The 22,713-nt window shown below is 40.2% G+C and overlaps 1 protein-coding gene across 1 annotated transcript; it reads right to left on the minus strand.

Annotated features, from left to right (window-relative positions):
- Positions 1-683: 683 nt before the first annotated feature.
- Positions 684-21,525, minus strand: LOC120043486. Its single transcript, XM_038988076.1, has 7 exons — positions 21,371-21,525; positions 19,127-19,153; positions 18,801-18,853; positions 13,486-13,874; positions 13,119-13,247; positions 12,949-13,001; positions 684-771 (listed from the first exon to the last, which is right to left on the minus strand). Exons 2-7 carry the CDS (start codon positions 19,129-19,131, stop codon positions 684-686), a joined length of 717 nt encoding a protein of 238 aa, XP_038844004.1. The 5' UTR covers positions 19,132-19,153; positions 21,371-21,525.
- Positions 21,526-22,713: the final 1,188 nt, after the last annotated feature.

Genomic DNA, 22,713 nt, shown 5'->3' on the forward strand with positions numbered 1-22,713 from the left:
GACTCAGCAGAGGAAGCCGGGATGAATGTTTATTGAAACACAGTGAATGGGGAGTGCAGAACCGGGGCAACTCAGATGAGTAGCAGTAACCAGGAGTGTAGAGTGAGGTTGGAGTTGGCAGCATGGAACAGGGTTCAGGTCCTGGGGGAATCCAAGGTATGGTGGTGAGTATATCCAGAGCAAGGTGGTTGAGACAGAGTGGTACTGCAAGGAGAGGACAAAAATGATGTAAGTCAGAGAAACAAGCACTGTCGTGCAAACAGGATCTAGAGCAAAGACAAAAGGCTAGAATCATGACTAACTGGTAGAGATTACAATCTGGCAGTGTGGAGATGGCAGGAATGAGTTTATGTAGAGGTCTTGATTATAGAACGATATGCAGCTGATAGGGTTTAGCTCTGACTCCAGCACACCTGTCTCCAATCACACAGAGAGAGAGAGAGAGAGAGAGAGAGAGAGAGAGAGAGAGAGAGAGAGAGAGAGAGAGAGAGAGAGAGAGAGAGAGAGAGAGAGAGAGAGAGAGAGAGAGAGAGAGAGAGAGAGAGAGAGAGAGAGAGAGAGAGAGAGAGAGAGAGAGAGCAATCCTTATTGATTCAAATGGGAAGTTCTTAGTCCAGGAAAGATTATTCCCTAGACACCAGGTGTATAAGTTCTGGTGTCCTACAACTGACAGTGCAATGCAGCTACTCAGTCAGACCAGGATTGACACCCTCGACAACATCATCATCCACACTGGCACAAACGACCTTCATGCCAAAGGTGAAGATGTATCTGGGGCAGTGAGAAGAGTGGCAGAACGGGCACAGGCTGTGTTCCCAACAACCAATATAGTTGTGTCCACCCTCCTACCAAGAAAAGACTTCCCAGGAAAGTTGATCGACAAAATAAATCAACAGATCACTGTGGACTGTGCCTCACTACTCAACGTCAGAACGGCTCACCACCCCACTCTGACATGTCAACACTTATACGATAATGTACATCTTGATCAGGACAGTATCAGAACCTTTGCCAAGGACCTAAAAGATGCAACACTTGGCAGGGACCCACACACCCATCACCCCAGCAACAGAGGTCCCCCGCCCCACCTTCTGAAACAACAGTACCTCCACCATCCCCAGGAGAAAAGAGCCAGACACGGCTTATTACAGCACAGCTCTACTAGACCAGGCACAACACAACACAGATTTACGAGACCAGACCCGCCTCAGGACAGCACGACTAGACCCGGCCCATCACAACACAGCTCTACTAGACCAGGGCCTTCACAACACAGCTCTACTAGACCAGGCCCATCACAACACATCTCTACTGGACCTGGCCCATCACAACACAGATCTACTGGACCTGGCCCATCACAACACAGCTCTGACCACTACTCCAGGGTCGGACAGAACACTGTCCTTCAGAGAAGTACACCACATGATGCAGTCCACACCATGTATCATTCAGATCATCAGCCTACATATGCTGAGGTAACCTCTGGCAAAAGACACCTAGAACAGTCAGAGATAGGAGAGGTGCGCCAACTACTGCAACTAATATGCAGACTACTGAGCTAGACGGGCACGCACACACGCGCACACACACGCACGCGCACACACACACACACAGGGTTGCAGATTGCATTATACTTATTTTTTGTGCAGTCTTATTCCATTCTTATTAATTTGTTTACAACTATTCTTAATTTTATTGGCACCGGTATAATAATAATAATTATATATAATGGTGTGTGTGTGTGTGTGTGTGTGTGTGTGTGTGTGTGTGTGTGTGTGTGTGTGTGTGTGTGTGTGTGTGTGTGTGTGTGTGTGTGTGTGTGTGTGTGTGTGTATGTGTGTGTGTGTGTGTGTGTATATGTATGTATATGTATATATATATATATATATATATATATATATATATATATATATATATATATATTCTTTCTTTTTTTTTCAATGTACTTTACTCAAACCAGTGAATATCACTTATTATAAATGAGATCATTAACTATCAGCTCTTGGAATATCCAGGGCCTTTACTCTTCACATTTTGGTTATAAAACAACAAATCCAAAATTTATTAAAAACATCCAGGGACAGGACATCATAATCCTACTGGAAACATGGTGTCGTGGAGACATAGATACTCAGTGTCCCTCAGGCTATAGAGAAAGTTTACTACCATCAATCAAACATAAAAATGTTAAACGGGGCCGAGACTCAGGTGGAATCATCATTTGGCATAAGCAGGACTTGGCACTGAATGAAATGAAAAAAGGTACCAGTCACATTTGGCTAAAACTTAACAAAGGTACAATCTATTGTGATAATGACGTGTACATATGTGCAGCTTATGCTCCTCCTTCAGATTCACCATATTATGATGATCAGTTTTTTGACAATCTCCATACAGAAATCATTACATTTCATGCAGAGGGTAAAGTGCTTCTTTGTGGAGATTTCAATGCAAGAACAGGTTCTGAGCCTGACTACACTGATGCGGGAGGTAACCACCACATATTTGGTTACCCCTCCTTGTACAGTAGCCCTATTATAAATAATAGAAACAGTCCTGACCAAATACTGAACAAAAATGGGAAGGAGTTAGTGCATCTCTGTCGAGCCTTAGGCCTGTACATGCTTAATGGTAGAATCAGAGGGGACTCTTTAGGTCAGTTTACTTACTGCTCAGCTCTTGGGACAAGTGTAGTCGATTATGCCATCACGGACATTGACCCCTCCTCCATTAGTGCATTCACTGTCAGACCACAGACACCATTGTCAGATCACAGTCAGATCAACGTGTTTTTGAAGAAATTAACCGGCAATATTCATTCAAAAAAACTGCCCAATAAACTCTACAACATAAACCAATCGTACAGATGGGCTCCAAACAGTGCAGAGAGATTCATTGAAACATTAAACTCAAATGAAATGATGAACTCTATACAGTTTTTCAATAACTCACAATACCAAAACAATAAAGATGGTGTCAATTCAGCTACTCTAAACATCAACTGCATATTCCAAAAAGCAGCATCGAAAGCAAATTTGAGAAAACCAAAGAAAGGCAACATCAGAAACAAAAAACAAAATGTTTCTGACAAATGGTTTGATAATGAATGTAAAACAATTAGAAAACAACTAAGACAAATGTCAAACAAAAAACATAAGCATCAAAACAACCCAGAGCTACGATATGAATACTTTGAAACTCTGAAACAGTATAAACATACACTGAAACGCAAGAAACTGAATTATACCAACAAGACACTTGATGAAATTGAAAACGCAATTGACCAAAATCAGTTCTGGGACATGTGGAACAATTTAAGCACAACAAAGCCACAAGAATTAGCCATACAAGATGTAAGAATTTGGAAAACTTATTTTGATAATCTATACAAAACATCCCACAAAAAGACTTAAAACAGAACCAATTAGAAATTAAAGAAAAATTGAACATCCTTGAATCAGTCATTAAAAACAACCAAAATCCATTAGATTACCCAATAACCCAACAAGAACTAAATGAAAAGCTCAAATCTATTAAATCAAAGAAGGCTTGTGGTCTAGACAACATCAGAAACGAAATGCTGAAAAACAGCACACCTGAGTTGCAAAATGCTGTGCTTAAATTGTTCAACATGGTTTTAACTTCTGGCTGCTTCCCTGATGTCTGGAACCAGGGGCTCATCTCCCCTATCCACAAAAGTGGAGACAAATCAGACCCCAATAATTAGAGGGGAATTTGTGTAAACAGTAACTTGGGAAAGGTTTTCTGTAGCATTTTGAATTCAAGAATTCAAACCTTTCTTCAAGAAAAAAATGTAATAACTAAATGTCAAATTGGCTTTCTCCCTAACCATCGCACTACTGACCATATATACACCTTACACACACTAATTAATAAACACGTCCACCAAAAAAAAGAGGGCAAAATCTTTGCTTGCTTTATTGACTTTAAAAAAGCATTTGATTCTATTTGGCACGAAGGGCTTTTCTACAAAATTCTCCAAAGTGGGATTGGTGGTAAGGTGTATGACTTAATAAAATGTATGTACACAGAAAACAAGTGTGCAATAAAAATCAAAAACCAAAGAACAGAATTCTTTTCACAATGTCGAGGTGTGAGACAAGGCTGTAGTTTGAGTCCAAATCTTTTCAACATTTATATCAATGAATTAGCAGACATGTTGGACAATTCTCCAGCCCCAGGACTCACACTATTTGACACGGAGGTGAAATACCTGCTATATGCTGATGACTTGGTACTTCTATCACCAACCAAAGAAGGTCTTCAACAGAACATTAATATTCTAGAGCAATATTGCCATAATTGGGCCCTGGCAGTAAATTTCCCAAAAACTAAAATCATGATTTTCCAAAAACAAAACAGATGTCAGAAACACAAATATAAATTCACCCTGAACAACACCATCATTGAACACACAAAAAATTACACCTACCTTGGTCTGACCATATCTGCATCGGGAAACTTTAATAGGGCAGTGAATGCACTCAAAGAAAAAGCCCGCAGAGCATTGTATGCAATAAAAATGAAATTATTCAAAATCAACATCCCAATTAGAATTTGGACCAAAATATTTGACAGTGTAATCCTACCAATAGCTCTTTACGGAAGTGAGGTTTGGGGGCCACTCAATAAACTGGACTTTAAAATGTGGGACAAATATCCAATTGAAGCCCTACATGCAGAATTCTGTCGGAAAATCCTACAAGTCCAGAGAAATACACCAACTAATGCATGTAGGGCAGAATTGGGCCGCTTTCCAGTAATAATGAAAATACAGAAAAGATCATTAAAATTTTGGCTACATCTAAATTCAAGTCCAAATTCAAGTCTGCAATTTAAAGCACTTCAAACCCAAGAGCTGAGCCCAGAAACGAGCCCTCTCAGTCAGCTGGTGTTGGACCTCACCAACCAAGCTGACACCAGCACTGCTTCAAAAGAAAGAATTCCAATAAACAAAATCATGAACCAATCAAAGGACTCATATATACAACATTGGAAAAACGAAACAAAATCCCAAAGCCGACTAAATTGCTATCTGACCCTAAACAGAGAATATGAATTGGCTGAATATCTCTACTCTGTCAGAGATACGAAGCAGAGACAGATTCTTACCAAGTACAGGCTGAGTGACCACCGATTGGCAATAGAAACCGGCAGACATAAAAAGACATGGCTACCCAAAGAGGAGCGTGTATGTGGTCACTGCACGACAGGGGATGTAGAAACAGAGATGCACTTTCTCCTTTACTGTGATAAATATTCCTCACCAAGAGATTCATTATTCACAGAAATGTCTACATTTATTCCAAATTTTAACTTATTAAACCCAGAAGAAAAACTAAAAATACTCATGGGCGAAGGAGCAATGGCTCCTCTTGCAGCCAAATATGTATTTGCCTGCCATAGCCTGAGAGACACTGAATAATAACATCTGCATAGTAAGCAGTAACTTACTTATTATTACTATTATTGTTATTACTGTTATTGTTATTACTATTATTATTGTTGTTTATCATTCCAAGTAGTGATGGTATGGGTGGTAATGGTAATGATAGCAATTTAATGGTGGTGGTGGTGGTAGTAGTGGTAATGATGATAGTAGTTGTAGTACCGATGTAATGGTGAAGATGACCGTTATTTAGTTATAAGTTAGTTATAGTTTCATTTTTTTATTACATTACATTCGATTATTGACTGTTACCATTTTATTGTTACTACTAGAGAGAGAGAGAGAGAGAGAGAGAGAGAGAGAGAGAGAGAGAGAGAGAGACAGAGAGAGACAGAGAGAGAGAGACAGAGAGAGAGAGAGAGAGAGACAGAGAGAGAGAGAGAGACAGAGAGAGAGAGAGAGACAGAGAGAGAGAGAGAGAGAGACAGAGAGAGAGAGAGAGAGAGACAGAGAGAGAGAGAGAGAGAGAGAGAGAGAGAGAGAGAGAGAGAGAGAGAGGGAGAGAGAGAGAGAGAGAGAGAGAGAGAGAGAGAGAGAGAGAGAGAACTGAAGGTTATGACAACACCGGATGTAGTGGGAGCAGATGTGACACACTGTAGTGGTAGATGACCTTGAGGTCTCTCTCTCCTCTCATGCTCTGCAACAACATAAAACAGGTTAAGTTGCAAACATCTATGTACTCTGACATGAACACATCTAAATGTATGGTGCACATGGTACAGTACATTGCAGGATATTGATATATTGATATGATAAGGCAGATAAAGATGGACCTCTAGGCCAGAGTACACATTCATAACAAACACAGCCTTTTATCACTCATCCCTGCGTTTTTATTATTTTACCACTGTTTTACTGCTAGTGTTTAACTATTGGACGTGAGGCTTGTTGCTCTGAGGTTTCATTTCTGCAAGAGACTGTAGAGAACATGAGGGTGTTGCCAATCACTATCGCTGTGTTCAATGGCGATTTTAGCATGTAAATCTTAGCGGGGCAAACTCAACTTATTTTTATTTTTTTAGATGCATGCCACTACACGGTGACAAACGTTTCCCCACAAATTGTTAGGGCCTACATAAAGCTGTCCCAACAGCAGAGCTTTCTTTTCAGCACCATGGAGTGAATCCTTACCACCACTAAACCTGGCTATCAGCGAAACCTTTTCTGGCAGCGAAACAGTTCATTCAGCCTCATGTACTGTCTTTTAAAAACCATAGCTGCTATGGCTGACTTGCTTAAACAAATGTGTTTACTACTGACTCCTTGTGGATTTGTGTAAGTTGATAAAAACCGCATTGTGCTTCAATAATAATGAGTTTTGACTTTTGAACCACACACAAACATTATTAAATTTATGTTCAGTAAATTCATAATGTTATTCTTATATCATTAACACTTAGCTCTAAGTATAAGCAAGTGCAAGCAAACGAGCTGTGACGAGGCAGGCCTATTGGTTCAGCACTTTAGAAATGAACACTGACAGAAATTCAGATAGATGTTAGTTCAGATAAATTCAGCAACATGTTGAGGCTTTAACTTTACTCTTGTTTAATTCACCACACAGTGAGAGGGAGAGACTCAGTTAGTCTACCGTTTGAGGTATTTTATTAGGCCTATTTTGTCTGAAAAGGAAGGAAAATACAATCATGAGGATCCACTTTTATATACAATATCCCGACGCACAGACAGCGCATTGCGCATACAAAACAACCCTCGCAATATCAACTGGAATTACATGGGTCTATTACTGACATTTCTGTTGAAAAAAAATATTTGAAAGGGAGGAGACTGTCACTGGCAAACATGGTTACAGACCCAACAACATTATATAGTATTTCCTCCTCGTCAAGAAAAGCACATGAGCTAATTATAATACACAAAGTAAGCAAAACAATTAAATAATTCCAACATTGTCTAAAATGATGAAGAAGATACTAATGAGATAGACCTATATAAGCAATAGGCCAATAACAATTGAGATGTAGAAACTATGGCATAAGGGAACGATGAGCGCATAAGAGGCAGTCTGTAATTTTGATTAAGACAATGAGTGAGCTAAGATGGACGTAGTCAATATAACTTTTTGTTCAGCACTTTTGAAATGTACAGCGACAGAATTCAGAACATGGTCCGTTCTTCCAGTATTCTCCCTGTACACCAAGTCAGAACCATATGATAAATAGAGGGGGCATATAGGGGCATATAAGCAGACAATGAAAGCTCTTACAATATTATATGATGACATTTCTCTAAAACAGGGTATAGGCTACCTGTGCACCACTAAGTCAGAACAGTAGGCTAAGTTCTGAGGGTGAAAGGGACCAAATTATTAGGGTGCGGCACATGGGCTACTAACAGCTTGCTGCACTTACTTACTATTTTCCTATTTGGTCTTAAAAAGAGATTACAGTACATTACAGGATATTGATAGAATCATATGATGAGTCAATAAAGATTAATTCCCTCATATGGACCTCTAGGCTAGAGTACACTTACATATCAAACACAGCCTTTTATCATTCATTTATTTAATTAGGCAAGTTAGTTAAGAACAAATTCTTATTTACAATAACAGTCTAGGAACAGTGGGTTAACTGCCTTATTCAGGGGCAGAACAACAGACTTTTACCTTGTCAGCTCAGCTATTTGATCTGGCAACCTTTCAGTTACTGGCCCAACGCTCTAACCACTCGGCTACCTGCTGCCCCATGTGCTCATACCTGTGTTTTTATTATTTTACTCCTTATGTTTTACAATTCCAGTTGTAATTTGTAGCATTGTATTGTAAAAGGTAATCTTATAAACAAATTCTGACTATTAATCAGGTTGTTTATTTATTTAATATTTTTTTATTTAATATTTAAAACATACAATATACTTGCAGTGAAGCCGCTCAACAATTACATCACATTGGTTATCTAACAGCCTCCCATCCAGAGCGACACACAGAAGCAACCAGGGTCAATGCCCTGCTCAAGGACACATCGACAGATCTCCCATCAGCCTTCCAAGAACCCCCCCACAATTCTCCAAGAACTGCCCCTCAACCATCCAAGACCCCCCCCCCCACCTAGAATGAAAAAAAGATTATAATAATTCCATTCCCCACCCACAAGACCTTCCCCCAATGCACCAACAACCAACAATATGGACAAAAGAGAAAAAAGACAAAGATAAAGGGCAACAAACATCATAACAGCAAGGCCAACCGTATATGTTTGACTGCATGTATGGCAATATTTACATGTGTGTGTGTCCATGTATGTGTGCATTTGAATGAGAGTGTGTGTATATTGCATGTGTACAAACACCTGCATGGCATCAGCCTCAGGAAAACCTGCATTAACTGTAACAACACTGCCCCTCAGTGTCATTCAAACATACTTTTTATTATGTTTTATTTTGACCTTGTTTTTTTGTGCTTTTATTTTGTCAGGTTGTTTATTGTGCTGACAGTTTTTTTTACTGACAAGGCTGTTATTACAGGGTTTAGCAACAGGACATGAGGCCGTTATTACAGGGTTTAGCAACAGGACATGAGGACGTTATTACAGGGTTTAGCAACAGGACATGAGGCCGTTATTACAGGGTTTAACAACAGGACATGAGGACGTTATTACAGGGTTTAACAACAGGACATGAGGACGTTATTACAGGGTTTAGTAACAGGACATGAGGACGTTATTACAGGGTTTAGCAACAGGACATGAGGACGTTATTACAGGGTTTAACAACAGGACATGAGGCCGTTATTACAGGGTTTAGCAACAGGACATGAGGACGTTATTACAGGGTTTAACAACAGGACATGAGGCCGTTATTACAGGGTTTAGCAACAGGACATGAGGCCGTTATTACAGGGTTTAACAACAGGACATGAGGACGTTATTACAGGGTTTAGCAACAGGACATGAGGACGTTATTACAGGGTTTAACAACAGGACATGAGGCCGTTATTACAGGGTTTAGCAACAGGACATGAGGACGTTATTACAGGGTTTAACAACAGGACATGAGGACGTTATTACAGGGTTTAGCAACAGGACATGAGGACGTTATTACAGGGTTTAGCAACAGGACATGAGGACGTTATTACAGGGTTTAACAACAGGACATGAGGCCGTTATTACAGGGTTTAACAACAGGACATGAGGACGTTATTACAGGGTTTAGTAACAGGACATGAGGCCGTTATTACAGGGTTTAACAACAGGACATGAGGCCGTTATTACAGGGTTTAGCAACAGGACATGAGGCCGTTATTACAGGGTTTAACAACAGGACATGAGGACGTTATTACAGGGTTTAGCAACAGGACATGAGGCCGTTATTACAGGGTTTAACAACAGGACATGAGGACGTTATTACAGGGTTTATCAACAGGACATGAGGCCGTTATTACAGGGTTTAGTAACAGGACATGAGGACGTTATTACAGGGTTTAACAACAGGACATGAGGCCGTTATTACAGGGTTTAGCAACAGGACATGAGGCCGTTATTACAGGGTTTAGCAACAGGACATGAGGCCGTTATTACAGGGTTTAACAACAGGACATGAGGACGTTATTACAGGGTTTAACAACAGGACATGAGGACGTTATTACAGGGTTTAGCAACAGGACATGAGGCTGTTATTACAGGGTTTAACAACAGGACATGAGGCCGTTATTACAGGGTTTAACAACAGGACATGAGGACGTTATTACAGGGTTTAACAACAGGACATGAGGACGTTATTCCAGGGTTTAGCAACAGGACATGAGGCCGTTATTACAGGGTTTAGCAACAGGACATGAGGACGTTATTACAGGGTTTAACAACAGGACATGAGGCCGTTATTACAGGGTTTAGTAACAGGACATGAGGCCGTTATTACAGGGTTTAACAACAGGACATGAGGCCGTTATTACAGGGTTTAGCAACAGGACATGAGGACGTTATTACAGGGTTTAGTAACAGGACATGAGGCCGTTATTACAGGGTTTAGTAACAGGACATGAGGCCGTTATTACAGGGTTTAACAACAGGACATGAGGCCGTTATTACAGGGTTTAGCAACAGGACATGAGGACGTTATTACAGGGTTTAGTAACAGGACATGAGGACGTTATTACAGGGTTTAACAACAGGACATGAGGACGTTATTACAGGGTTTAGCAACAGGACATGAGGACGTTATTACAGGGTTTAGCAACAGGACATGAGGCCGTTATTACAGGGTTTAGTAACAGGACATGAGGCCGTTATTACAGGGTTTAGCAACAGGACATGAGGACGTTATTACAGGGTTTAGCAACAGGACATGAGGACGTTATTACAGGGTTTAGCAACAGGACATGAGGACGTTATTACAGGGTTTAGCAACAGGACATGAGGCCGTTATTACAGGGTTTAACAACAGGACATGAGGCCGTTATTACAGGGTTTAACAACAGGACATGAGGCCGTTATTACAGGGTTTAGTAACAGGACATGAGGACGTTATTACAGGGTTTAGCAACAGGACATGAGGCCGTTATTACAGGGTTTAACAACAGGACATGAGGACGTTATTACAGGGTTTAACAACAGGACATGAGGACGTTATTACAGGGTTTAGCAACAGGACATGAGGACGTTATTACAGGGTTTAGCAACAGGACATGAGGACGTTATTACAGGGTTTAGCAACAGGACATGAGGACGTTATTACAGGGTTTAGCAACAGGACATGAGGACGTTATTACAGGGTTTAGCAACAGGACATGAGGCTGCTCTGAGGTTTCGTTTCTGCAACAGACTGGAGAGAACATGGGTGTTGCCAATCGTTATCGTTGTGCTGCAGAGTGCTGACCACAGCAGACTAAAACATAAACGGTTTGTAACCACCCTATGGTTGAGGCATGTCAGAAAATCAAGGTATAACACAAACAATTATTCTGTCAAGATTAACTATATTACATTAACTGATGGCATATTGGATGCAACGGTATAACATTTACAACATCAATGTGATAAGCCCAACTGTTTCAATCTTCTCACTTGTTTGTGTTAATATAATATATCCTCTTATAACCATATCAACTCTACCTGATGTTAATAATGTCTCTTTATTGTTCAATAACTATTAGGTGTTTTTTTACCTTTATTTTTCTAGGCAAGTCAGTTAAGAACAAATTCTTATTTACAATGACAGCCTACCCCAGACAATGCTGGTCCAATTGTGTGCCACCCTTTGGGACTCCCAATCATGGCCAGATGTGATACAGCCTGGATTTGAACCAGGAACTGACTGTAGTGATACCTCATTCACTGAGATGCAGTGCCTTAGAACGCTGCGCCACTCGGGAGCCCAAATGGCTTTAGACAAAAAAAACTTCATGACATGGACACTTTTTTTGTTGGGCCATACCAGTAACATTTCTCATCTGTAAGTATGAGGAAGTTGTTATTCCGTGTTGTACTGTATGTTTGGACTCATTTACAGAATCAAGAACAGGCCGTTCAAATGAAACCAAATACTGTATGAAAGATACTGTAAAAAAATACTGTATGAAAACATGAATACAGTCATAATCAAATACGCTGAAAATGTGTGATCCACAACTTCCCCTGAGTTTCTGTCTGACTTGTCTTGGTAATTTTCTGTACTTCTCTGGGAAAGGTACTGGTGCTCCACTGATGCCCCAACTGATACATAATATTATACCTATTACTGACTAAACAGCCTTCTCACTCTTACAAACGGTTAAGGGTATATTTGTCCCTGATGTGCACTGTGTCATTACTGATGTATAGACATCATGTGCTTTTGTTAATGCTTTATTTTTACTTTACTTTGAGCAACATTTGCAATACTGGAGGCTTCGTGCCCTGGATCACCACTAGAGGCTTCTTGCCATGGATCATCACTGGAGGCTTCGTGCCATGGATCATCACTGGAGGCTTCGTGCCATGGATCATCACTGGAGGCTTCGTGCCATGGATCATCACTGGAGGCTTCGTGCCATGGATCATCACTGGAGGCTTCGTGCCATGGATCATCACTGGAGGCTTCTTGCCATGGATCATCACTGGAGGCTTCGTGCCATGGATCATCACTGGAGGCTTCTTACCATGGATCCTCACTGGAGGCTTCGTGCCATGGATCATCACTGGAGGCTTCGTGCCATGGATCATCACTGGAGGCTTCTTGCCATGGATCATCACTGGAGGCTTCGTGCCATGGATCACCACTGGAGGCTTCCTGCCATGGATCATTACTGGAGTGGAGAGACACACAGGAGGCCTGGCTCTGGGAGAAGGCATCCGACTCACCAGGCTGGGGAGACATGCAGGAGGCCTCTTCCTTAGCCGAGGCACCGGATACACTGGACCGTGGAGGCGCACTGGCGGTCTCGAACGCAGAGCTAGCACAACTCGTCCTGGCTGGATACCCCCTGTAGCCCGGCAAGTGCGGGGAGCTGGAGCAGGCCGCACTGGGCTGTGCTGGCGAACCGGGGACACTGTGCGTAGGGCTGGCGCAGGATAACCCGGGCCGAGGAGATGTCCTGGAATATAGATAATATATTTTTGTGTTAAACTTTTCCTGATTTCAATATACACACTTTCGTCATGTTTTGCCATATGTACCATACCCTCAGTCTGAATCAAACAGTAATTATTACCTCAGATTGCTTGATTGCTTTGAGATCCTCCAGCATCTCAATCTCCAATCTTCTTCGGAACTGTATATGCTCGTCATCGATTTTCTTTATTTCATCACATTGCATCTCTTTCTCCATCTCTTCCTCAGTCTGAAAAAATATAACTGTGGAATAACTAGCCGACTAGTCCAGCAACTTACTCAGTGCATTGACACATTACACTGTGTGTCTACATTTTGGAATTATTCATGAACAATAACATGTAGACGAATAAATGCAAGACCTACTGTTTCTGACAATAACAACACATGATTACCTCATTTATTAACATTAAACACAAAATAAGTTAATAAGTTGGCTAAGTTAATGTAATATTGCTGGGTCTTACCAATTCCTCAAAGCATTCTCCAAATCTGAATTTCTCCAGTCCTGGGAACTCCGCTCCAGATTTAAAGAGATCCTCCAAGCTTCTGGCAACCAGGTGTAGAACTTCAAACTCGTAGGCGTAGACATTGCCATCTTCACATAACAGGAGAACCAGCTGCCATCCTGCTGTCGAACATCGGAAGTCATCCAGGGCACCAATGACCACCATCTCCATTCTCTCTGGAAGGTAGCAGTCTTTCCAAACTTCTAACTGTTCACCATCTCCAGCGTGGACAGTGTCCTCCAGACCCCCGATTCTCAACTCGTAACTTTTCGGCTTTGCAAGAGGAATCTTGCTGTTGCGATGTTTCAACACAAGCTCTTTGATTTGGCCGAGGAATTCTACAGCTTCTGTGGCAACAATTGACAATAATTAGAAAACATATTTAACATTGTAATGGTCAAGAGTGCAGAACATCCTACTTACAACCTGCAAATATTGACATTTTGAATCTTAATGTATTATTAGCCATCTCATTTAAAGATGCAGTCCTGGATCTTAAGCACAACAAATTCATAACATATTTTATAAATTGGATTTGTAACATATCACCTGAATTGCACACAGAAAAATATTATAATAATAAGGATTTGCAGGATGTAACATATCATATGATGATGTAGTACAGGGGGTCCGTTTTGGCTCGTGTGCACCACGTTCAAAACTACTGGTTGAAATTATACAAAAGTTCCGGAGCATCCCTTTAAACATACAATGATGGGTGGTTCTCACATATCACATATCAGATGTTCAACCATTGTTCCTGGAAGCTTTCATGTTGTTCTTTTGGCTTGAGCTGTCACATTGTATATCTCTGAAGGTATAGCTGTGGGTATAGTCTCAGCTAGTTGTCTTGCACTGTGGCAGTACTGTATTGAATGTTGGTGCTGTAACTCAAATCACACAGCTAAATCCCATCAGCTGCTAAGGTTGCTGCGGACTGGCTGAGGTCAAATGTGGATGAAGAGGAGGTCATCTTGATGCTGTTACAGTACATGTTTCCAGCTGTGATGACATCTTCCTGTGATCCAAGTCAACTGGTGCGCTCAAAAGTGGTAAGCTTCTTGCTCCCGAAGGTTGTGAAATTGGCTTCAAGTGCTTTTGTAGGTCGCATTGTGTAGGTCGGTGCTACAGTCTTAAAATGTTCATCTTCCAAATATGCCCCTGAAATCGTACTCTCGACCTGACAGCAGTGGTACCCTGTGATGCAGTAAGGGTTTCACTAAGGTCAATAGACCTGCTTCTCACCACGTCCATGATTGTTAGAAATCCAGGTTAGCGGGGTAGGAAGCTGAAGTGCTTCATCAAGTCTATGGATAAAAGTGATCTAATCAGATAACTAATGAATTTAGTGAAATTCTGAGTGCATAGTTTATTATTATTATTTCTTATTTGACTGCCAGCCCTAACCGAGGTTGATTTAATATTAATAATAATACATTTTATTTTAAGTGCTTTTCAAACATGACTGACTAACCATGGAGAGCACTAAACATGATGACAGACTAACCAGGGAGAACACTAAACATGATGACAGACTAACCAGGGAGAGCACCAAACATGATGACAGACTAACCAGGCAGCACACTAAACATGATGACAGACTAACCAGGGAGAGCACTAAACATGATGACAGACTAACCAGGGAGAACACTAAACATGATGACAGAATAACCAGGGAGAACACTAAACATGATGCCTGACTAACCAGGGAGAACACTAAACATGATGACAGACTAACCAGGGAGAGCACTAAACATGATGACAGACTAACCAGGGAGAGCACTAAACATGATGACAGACTAACCAGGGAGAACACTAAACATGATGACAGACTAAGCAGGGAGAGCACTAAACATGATGACAGACTAACCAGGGAGAGCACTGAACATGATGACAGACTAACCAGGGAGAACACTAAACATGATGACAGACTAAGCAGGGAGAGCACTAAACATGATGACTGACTAACCAGGGAGAACACTAAACATGATGACAGACTAACCAGGGAGAGCACTAAACATGATGACAGACTAACCAAGTGAGAGCACTAAACATGATGACAGACTAACCAGGGAGAACACTAAACATGATGACAGACTAACCAGGCAGAACACTAAACATGATGACAGACTAACCAGGGAGAGCACTAAACATGATGACAGACTAACCAGGCAGAACATTAAACATGATGACAGACTAACCAGGCAGAACACTAAACATGATGACAGACTAACCAGGGAGAACACTAAACATGATGACAGACTAACCAGGGAGAGCACTAAACATGATGACAGACTAACCAGGCAGAATACTAAACATGATGACAGACTAACCAGGCAGCACACTAAACATGATGACAGACTAACCAGGCAGAACACTAAACATGATGACAGACTAACCATGCAGAACACTAAACATGATGACAGACTAACCAGGCAGAACATTAAACATGATGACAGACTAACCAGGCAGAACACTAAACATGATGACAGACTAACCAGGCAGCACACTAAACATGATGAGAGACTAACCAGGCAGAACACTAAACATGATGACAGACTAACCAGGCAGAACATTAAACATGATGACAGACTAACCAGGCAGAACACTAAACATGATGACAGACTAACCAGGCAGCACACTAAACATGATGACAGACTAACCAGGGAGAACACTAAACATGATGACAGACTAACCAGGCAGAACACTAAACATAATGACAGACTAACCAGGCAGAACATTAAACATGATGACAGACTAACCAGGCAGAACACTAAACATGATGACAGACTAACCAGGCAGAACACTAAACATGATGACAGACTAACCAGGCAGAACACTAAACATGATGACAGACTAACCAGGGAGAACACTAAACATGATGACAGACTAACCAGGGAGAGCACTAAACATGATGACAGACTAACCAGGCCGAATACTAAACATGATTACAGACTAACCAGGCAGCACACTAAACATGATGACAGACTAACCAGGCAGAACACTAAACATAATGACAGACTAACCATGTAGAACACTAAACATGATGACAGACTAACCAGGCAGAACATTAAACATGATGACAGACTAACCAGGCAGAACACTAAACATGATGACAGACTAACCAGGGAGAGAACTAAACACGATGACAGACTAACCAGGGAGAACATTAAACATGATGACAGACTAACCAGGGAGAGCACTAAACACGATGACAGACTAACCAGGGGAGTAAACAACAAGAGATAAAAGCTTAGACAACAGCCATTTTGGGTAAGCCTGTGTGAAGAGGTGTCTGAGTGTGGACAAGAATATGTGTATGGATTGTGAGGTTCTGACATGGAGAGGGAGTTCCAGAGCTGGGGGCCTGCACTGCTAAAAGGACGTTCTCACATCGAGCAGAGCCTGTTGCGAGGAATGGTGAGTAGGCCAGTGTCAGAGGAGCGCAGTAAATGGGTGGGAGTGTAGGGTTGCAGGAGGTCAGAGAGGTATGTGGGTGCCAGTCTATTTGTAGGAGAGCAAGAGTAGTTTGAAGATGATCCTGTATTGAACTGGGAGCCAGTGAAGTTTGACGAGGTTTGGGGTGATATCCCAATGTTTGGTCTGTGTGAGGTCTCTGACAGCTGAGTTTGAATGGATGGTCCAGTGTTTTGTCAGGGAGTCTGTAGAGAATGGTGTTGCAATAGTCCAGGCGTGAATGAGGGTTTCAGCAATGGGGTCGGTGATAGTGGGTCCGAGTTGTGACATGTTTTGGAGGAGCGTAATACATACTGAAGGCCTACGTTGGTTAGCATAGGGAAAATATAGCTTTGTTTGGCAGCATAAAACGTACAGCAACTATATTGTTTTAACGTCCAATAGGGCAGGTAATTACAGTCAATTCTTAATTAAACTTCATTTTGGAAATGTAAAATCCAAGTCCGGAATGATTCTTCAACGGAGGTGGTGAAAAGGGAACAGGGTATCACAGACACTCATTGACCCATACAGCCAAACAACCTCCTCACAGCGGAGACATCAGTCCAAATATCACCACCCATCACCTTCATCCATGGTTTCTTCTGTCACACTGCTCACATGCATTCACCTGCAGATCCACACACACCTTGATGGAATGTTTCTTCTGTCACACCAATCGAACACTTGATAGCCTACGTATATAATGAAATATCTTCATCCAACATTTCTTCTTTGGCACTGATGAATCTGGTGTCCAGAGCTATCTGTCTTCTCTGATGTCCAGGTCCCACCGACTTTCAGAGAGATTTGTCACGCATCACGGACAAAATCCTAGTTTGAAAAATGTACTACTTCTCAAACCTCGTACAAGTCTCCCACAGGCACATGTGGTGGTTTAATGGACATGTTTGAGTCACTAGTATATCTCAACATAGAAATTCAACCACTATGCATTAATACGACAGAGGAAGAAAAATGTCTGATGAAAACTATGAAAAGATAGCAGCAAAGATGTGTTATAAACAGTTGTCAATATGTTGTGGCATAAATCAGACAAACGTGATATACTTGATGTGTTCCCATTTAGAACCGTGACTAGTTAGTAGTGCTTGTTTTAATGGGTCCCAAATGTACAGTAGGACATCTGAGATACGAACACATTACAAATGGAGGTTGTTTGGAACACTGAATTCTGAAAGGCCCATAACTTTGAAATCCATATAAAGGAATAGTTTGAGATTTTGGCAATTGTTCTACTTACCCAGAGTCATATGAACTCATGGATACCATTTTTATGTCTCTACATGCAGTTTGAAGGAAGTTGAAGGTAGTTTCTGGCAGGAATGCTAAATAGAATCAGCGCAACGAATGGAAATCTATGGGATCAGCTAGCTTTTTGATTTCCTTGTGGATTTTTAAAGAATCGGCCTTAGGCCTTATATAGTATAGAATGACAACCAATCATAAAACATGAAGACACTGTTTTCATATAATGAAGGAGGGGCCCTAGTGGCCACAAGTCACCAGTAAGCAAGCAAATTTCTCTATCATGAAATTTTAATGTTTATGGAAATTGTTTATTGAAAAACATTAAACGTGTAAAATATGAGGTCTAGTGTTGTCTAAACCCGGGATTCAATCCGATTGCGGGTAATAGGCAATGCGGCTTTTAAAGGCAATGTTCCCGAGTTCACGGAGATCGCATTCACGGTAAATGCTGCATATGTCAGCTGAATCAGACATTTCCTTTTAAAGTGTCTGAATACAAAGGCCATTGGATGACAATACACTACATAAAGAAAGTCGGCTGATACCTTTTTTCCCACTCTCACAGCGAAGAAACTCAGTCTTTATCTTCTTTAACGACCTGTATAAAATGATAAAAACAGTATAAGTATTGTTTTATTAATAAACTGATTTGAATTGATTTAACTAAAACAACAAGAAATACACATTTGCAAATTAGGTAAAGAACCCAGACATGCCCTGAGTAAATTCTTAAACAATTGAAATTCAGCAAGTCAATAAATGTAATAAACAAAGTGTGGGCCAACGTCATTTAAATAACCTGGAGCCTCATATATATATAGAATATATATATATATTATCTCTTACATTTTTATAATTGAAATATCTTTACCCCATTGATGTGATGATTCCCCGATGACTGTTGGGAAAACAATACAAATGCTGGTGAACAAGTAGGGCAAAAAAAGCACTTAAACTCGAAGAATCCACACCAAAATGAATAAACACTACTCATGAATAATATAGATCAAAACAATTTTTGGATTGGTCTACCATCCCATCAAATCAACATGACAATTATAATTTTAAATGTCATTCCAATAAATCCTTTATTTGAGTGAAACACACCTAATAAAGTTGAAATAGGCTTACATTAAATAGTTGTATACACCTAAACATTCCGTATAAACCTAGGGATGGGCATTTGACTTTTTTTGACTGTTTGAGTACTCCAGTACTCAAATAAAAAATAAGCTATTTCTAGAACAATGTCTGCACTGGGAAATATGTCAACAATGTCCAATTTATCATAACAATTACAGGTAAGGAATCCTAATAGCTAAATTGTTTAATGTAGGTCAATTCAGTCAATAAAAAAACACATTTAAGATTAATTTATTGAAACTGTAATATCAACTGGTTATAGTGTATCCTGGAACACATCTTCAATAAAGTAGTAACCACAGTGTGGCGCTTGCTGATAAAAGCCTATGGCTGTGCAATTTCATAGCCTTGTTTTGCTAATATAGACGCTCTTATTTCCCGAGCACTTATCACAGTCAATACACATATTTTATAGTAAAAGCATGACGTAATATAAGAGATTAAAATATAACAGAATACTGCGAAGTGATTCGCATCTCGCGTCTGAACAGTTATTCACAAAGAATGGTAATTTGAAACGGGTCTCAATTTGGCAAGTTGAAACACATATTTTTCAGGGTTACAAACCTAAATCTGTCTTCTTATCGATATACAGACGTTCAATTTAGTTATTTAGTTATAATGATCTAAATGTATTAACACATTTTCATTGAACACTGCATTGGGATGAATTAGGGTCACGACATATGTTTGGGGAGTAGGCCTGGGCTTAATGGTTCTGATGAAAATACGTTCTTTGTCTTTATCAAACTAATGTTTTTGCATATTTCCAGTGTGGATGCTGTCTATATGCAGGGTGGTGATAGCCAAGGCTAACCAATTCTAAATGACACTAGCGGTTCGCAATGTAGGGTATTCAATAGTTACCACAGCCACAACGTCCGAAACCCTGCCTGTTTTTACATTTCGCTTCTTAAAATCTGATTTTAAACCTAACCCTTAACCCTAACCTTAATCACATTGTTAACCTTGTGCCTAAACCTAACCTTTTAAGCTTTTTTATATGAATATTTACGATATAGACAATGCTGACTTTGTGACTGTGATAACTAGGTTCACTCGCAAAGTCACCTAAACTGAAAATGACGCAGTTCTTCCAAAACTGCAGCTCATTGCTGGAATACATATTTCCCTACTTCAGTCAACCAGTCCATTTTGAAGTTGTGATAAAGCTCTCCTCATTTTGCAAGGATTGTAGCTTCTGTATCCCATCAGTTTGACACGTTTTTATAGTCATTTATTTCTATAAGCGCATTCAGCACGCGTGAGTAGAGGGAGCAATCGTAATTCAACATAGGTTAATGCTGCGTTAATGTAGTCGTCGGAGCGTTCTATTTCCTAACTGCGATGTTGGAAATATGACTTTGTTTCATTCATGTGCATTTTGGTCGGAACAATTCTTCAACATATAAGATTTTAGCTACCTTGATAAGCTAACTAACGTTGCTTATAATTAAGTTAGCTAGCTTGATTAACATTGATATAAACCCAGGTTCGTTACAATATGATCAATATGATTAAACTAGCTACCTTATGCCGTACCCATCTTGTGCTTGTCAAAAACGTGTTGTTATCATCTTTTGTTCGAAAATGTAAAAGGTCAGTGGTCACAATTCGGTAGCTCACACAGTTTCCCGAATTGTAATTCTGATGTGAAGGGTCATTCAAGTGAAACTTCCCAGTCAGAACTTCCGATAACTCCGATAGTACGTGAACGCAGCATATGCTACTTCTCTAATGTATCTAATGGATTTCTCGAGCCAAAGTATAAAACACTTTCTTCTCACCAAAGACACGTTTCTTCAGCAGACATATATTTATTTTTATTAGCCTACTCGGGAACCGAAACCATAGGACCAATATTTATGGTAATAGTAATTAGAACAAAATAAACATCATACATTTCCGGAAGGCTATCACCCCTTCAATGAAACACTTATATTACAAACAAGTCTATCGTAACATAGCTTACCAGATTCAAATGTAGTCTGTAAGAAATGTAAAGGCAATTTACCAACAAAACAAAAAACGTTTGAACTGCTTCTTTAGGGCTGTTGCGTAAGAACTTGGCGTGACAAGTTGTTCTTGACTGAACACGGAAGAGCTTGAGAGGACAGTATAGTTCACTGGAAAACTACTGTAGGCAATATGCTGTGTGCGTCATATTTCATTATAGGCTCATGACTGAGGCGTGGCTTTAGACTACGTAGCAAGATTTAACCCTTTTCTCTTAGACTTTAGAAAAGGACGTGGAGGGAAAGGCAGTTTTTAAGTTGTCAATAAAACAAACATTTTGGGGGACTGTTGCAGCTCACTTCTCCTTTAAACCATCTATTGTGTACAACAATATATGAATTTGATTTCATTTGACAGAAATGTTGGTTAGACTATTGTTATAATACCATTTATACCATTGTAACAAAGTCATTGGATACGCATGGATATGTTGTGCTATCTGTGTTAATACTTTCAACCTAAGTTAGAGACTTCTTAAGTGCAACTGATGTAGCTTGCCAGAACGGTTTAGTCGATGTTGATGCCCTGGGCAGCCTGCAACTCAAGCTCTTTGCCTGCTCACAGGTTACTGACATGTTGTTCCTCTGCATGGGTGTGGCTCCTTCATTTCTCATTCTGTTCCACTGAGAATGGTGTTTTAGCTCACCTGGCCAGTACACGATGGAGGAGTTTTTCCAGATTGAAATTGATTGCATTTCTTTTTTGAGCGGTTGGCGAAGGGCGAAGTCGGCTCAGAGTAAGGTTCTCCTAAGCTATATGGAATTGTTTTAAGGAGGTCATACCAATAATCATTTAGCTATTTGATTTTGAATTTCAAGACCGCTTGAAGTCTATATTTTTTTAAATACATTTTTTTTAAATCAAATTATTTTGGGCCTTACTGCTATTAGCCCATACAAACTCATTGAATAACACAAAACAATCAACATTAATTTTGTCCTGAAGTGTCTGTCCTATATCTGAGAGATATCAGGAAGATCAGAAAAAATAAGTATTTTATTTTTTATATGTATTTAACCCCTCCTTTTGGGCACAAAAGAGTCTAAGCCCTGTAAGCCGTGGGAGCAGGGGTTCTACTAAGCTATATGGAATTGTTTTAAGAAGGTCATACCAAGGATCATTTAGCTTTTGGATTTTGAATGTTAAGACCCCTTGAAGTAAAAAAATATATATACAAAATTACTTGATGAACAATTTTATTTGTGGCCTTACTGCTAATAGCCCATACAAATGCATTGAATAACAGATTCACTACATGGAAGAACAGATAGTCCCCTCCAATAAATCTACAGGAAGTTT

This window comes from Salvelinus namaycush, unplaced genomic scaffold (assembly GCF_016432855.1).
Source record: "Salvelinus namaycush isolate Seneca unplaced genomic scaffold, SaNama_1.0 Scaffold94, whole genome shotgun sequence".
Lineage (NCBI taxonomy): Eukaryota > Metazoa > Chordata > Actinopteri > Salmoniformes > Salmonidae > Salvelinus > Salvelinus namaycush.

What these genes read in the sequence shown, in the direction of transcription:
- LOC120043486 (XM_038988076.1), bottom strand. An exon ending in GAGAATGCTTTGAGGAATTG is followed by an intron (nt 13,248 to 13,485) that starts GTAAGACCCAGC and finishes ATATTTTTTCAG; the next exon opens with ACTGAGGAAGAGATGGAGAA. An exon ending in CCCTACGCACAGTGTCCCCG is followed by an intron (nt 772 to 12,948) that starts GTTCGCCAGCAC and finishes TCACTGCCCCAG; the next exon opens with ATACATCTTCACCTTTGGCA.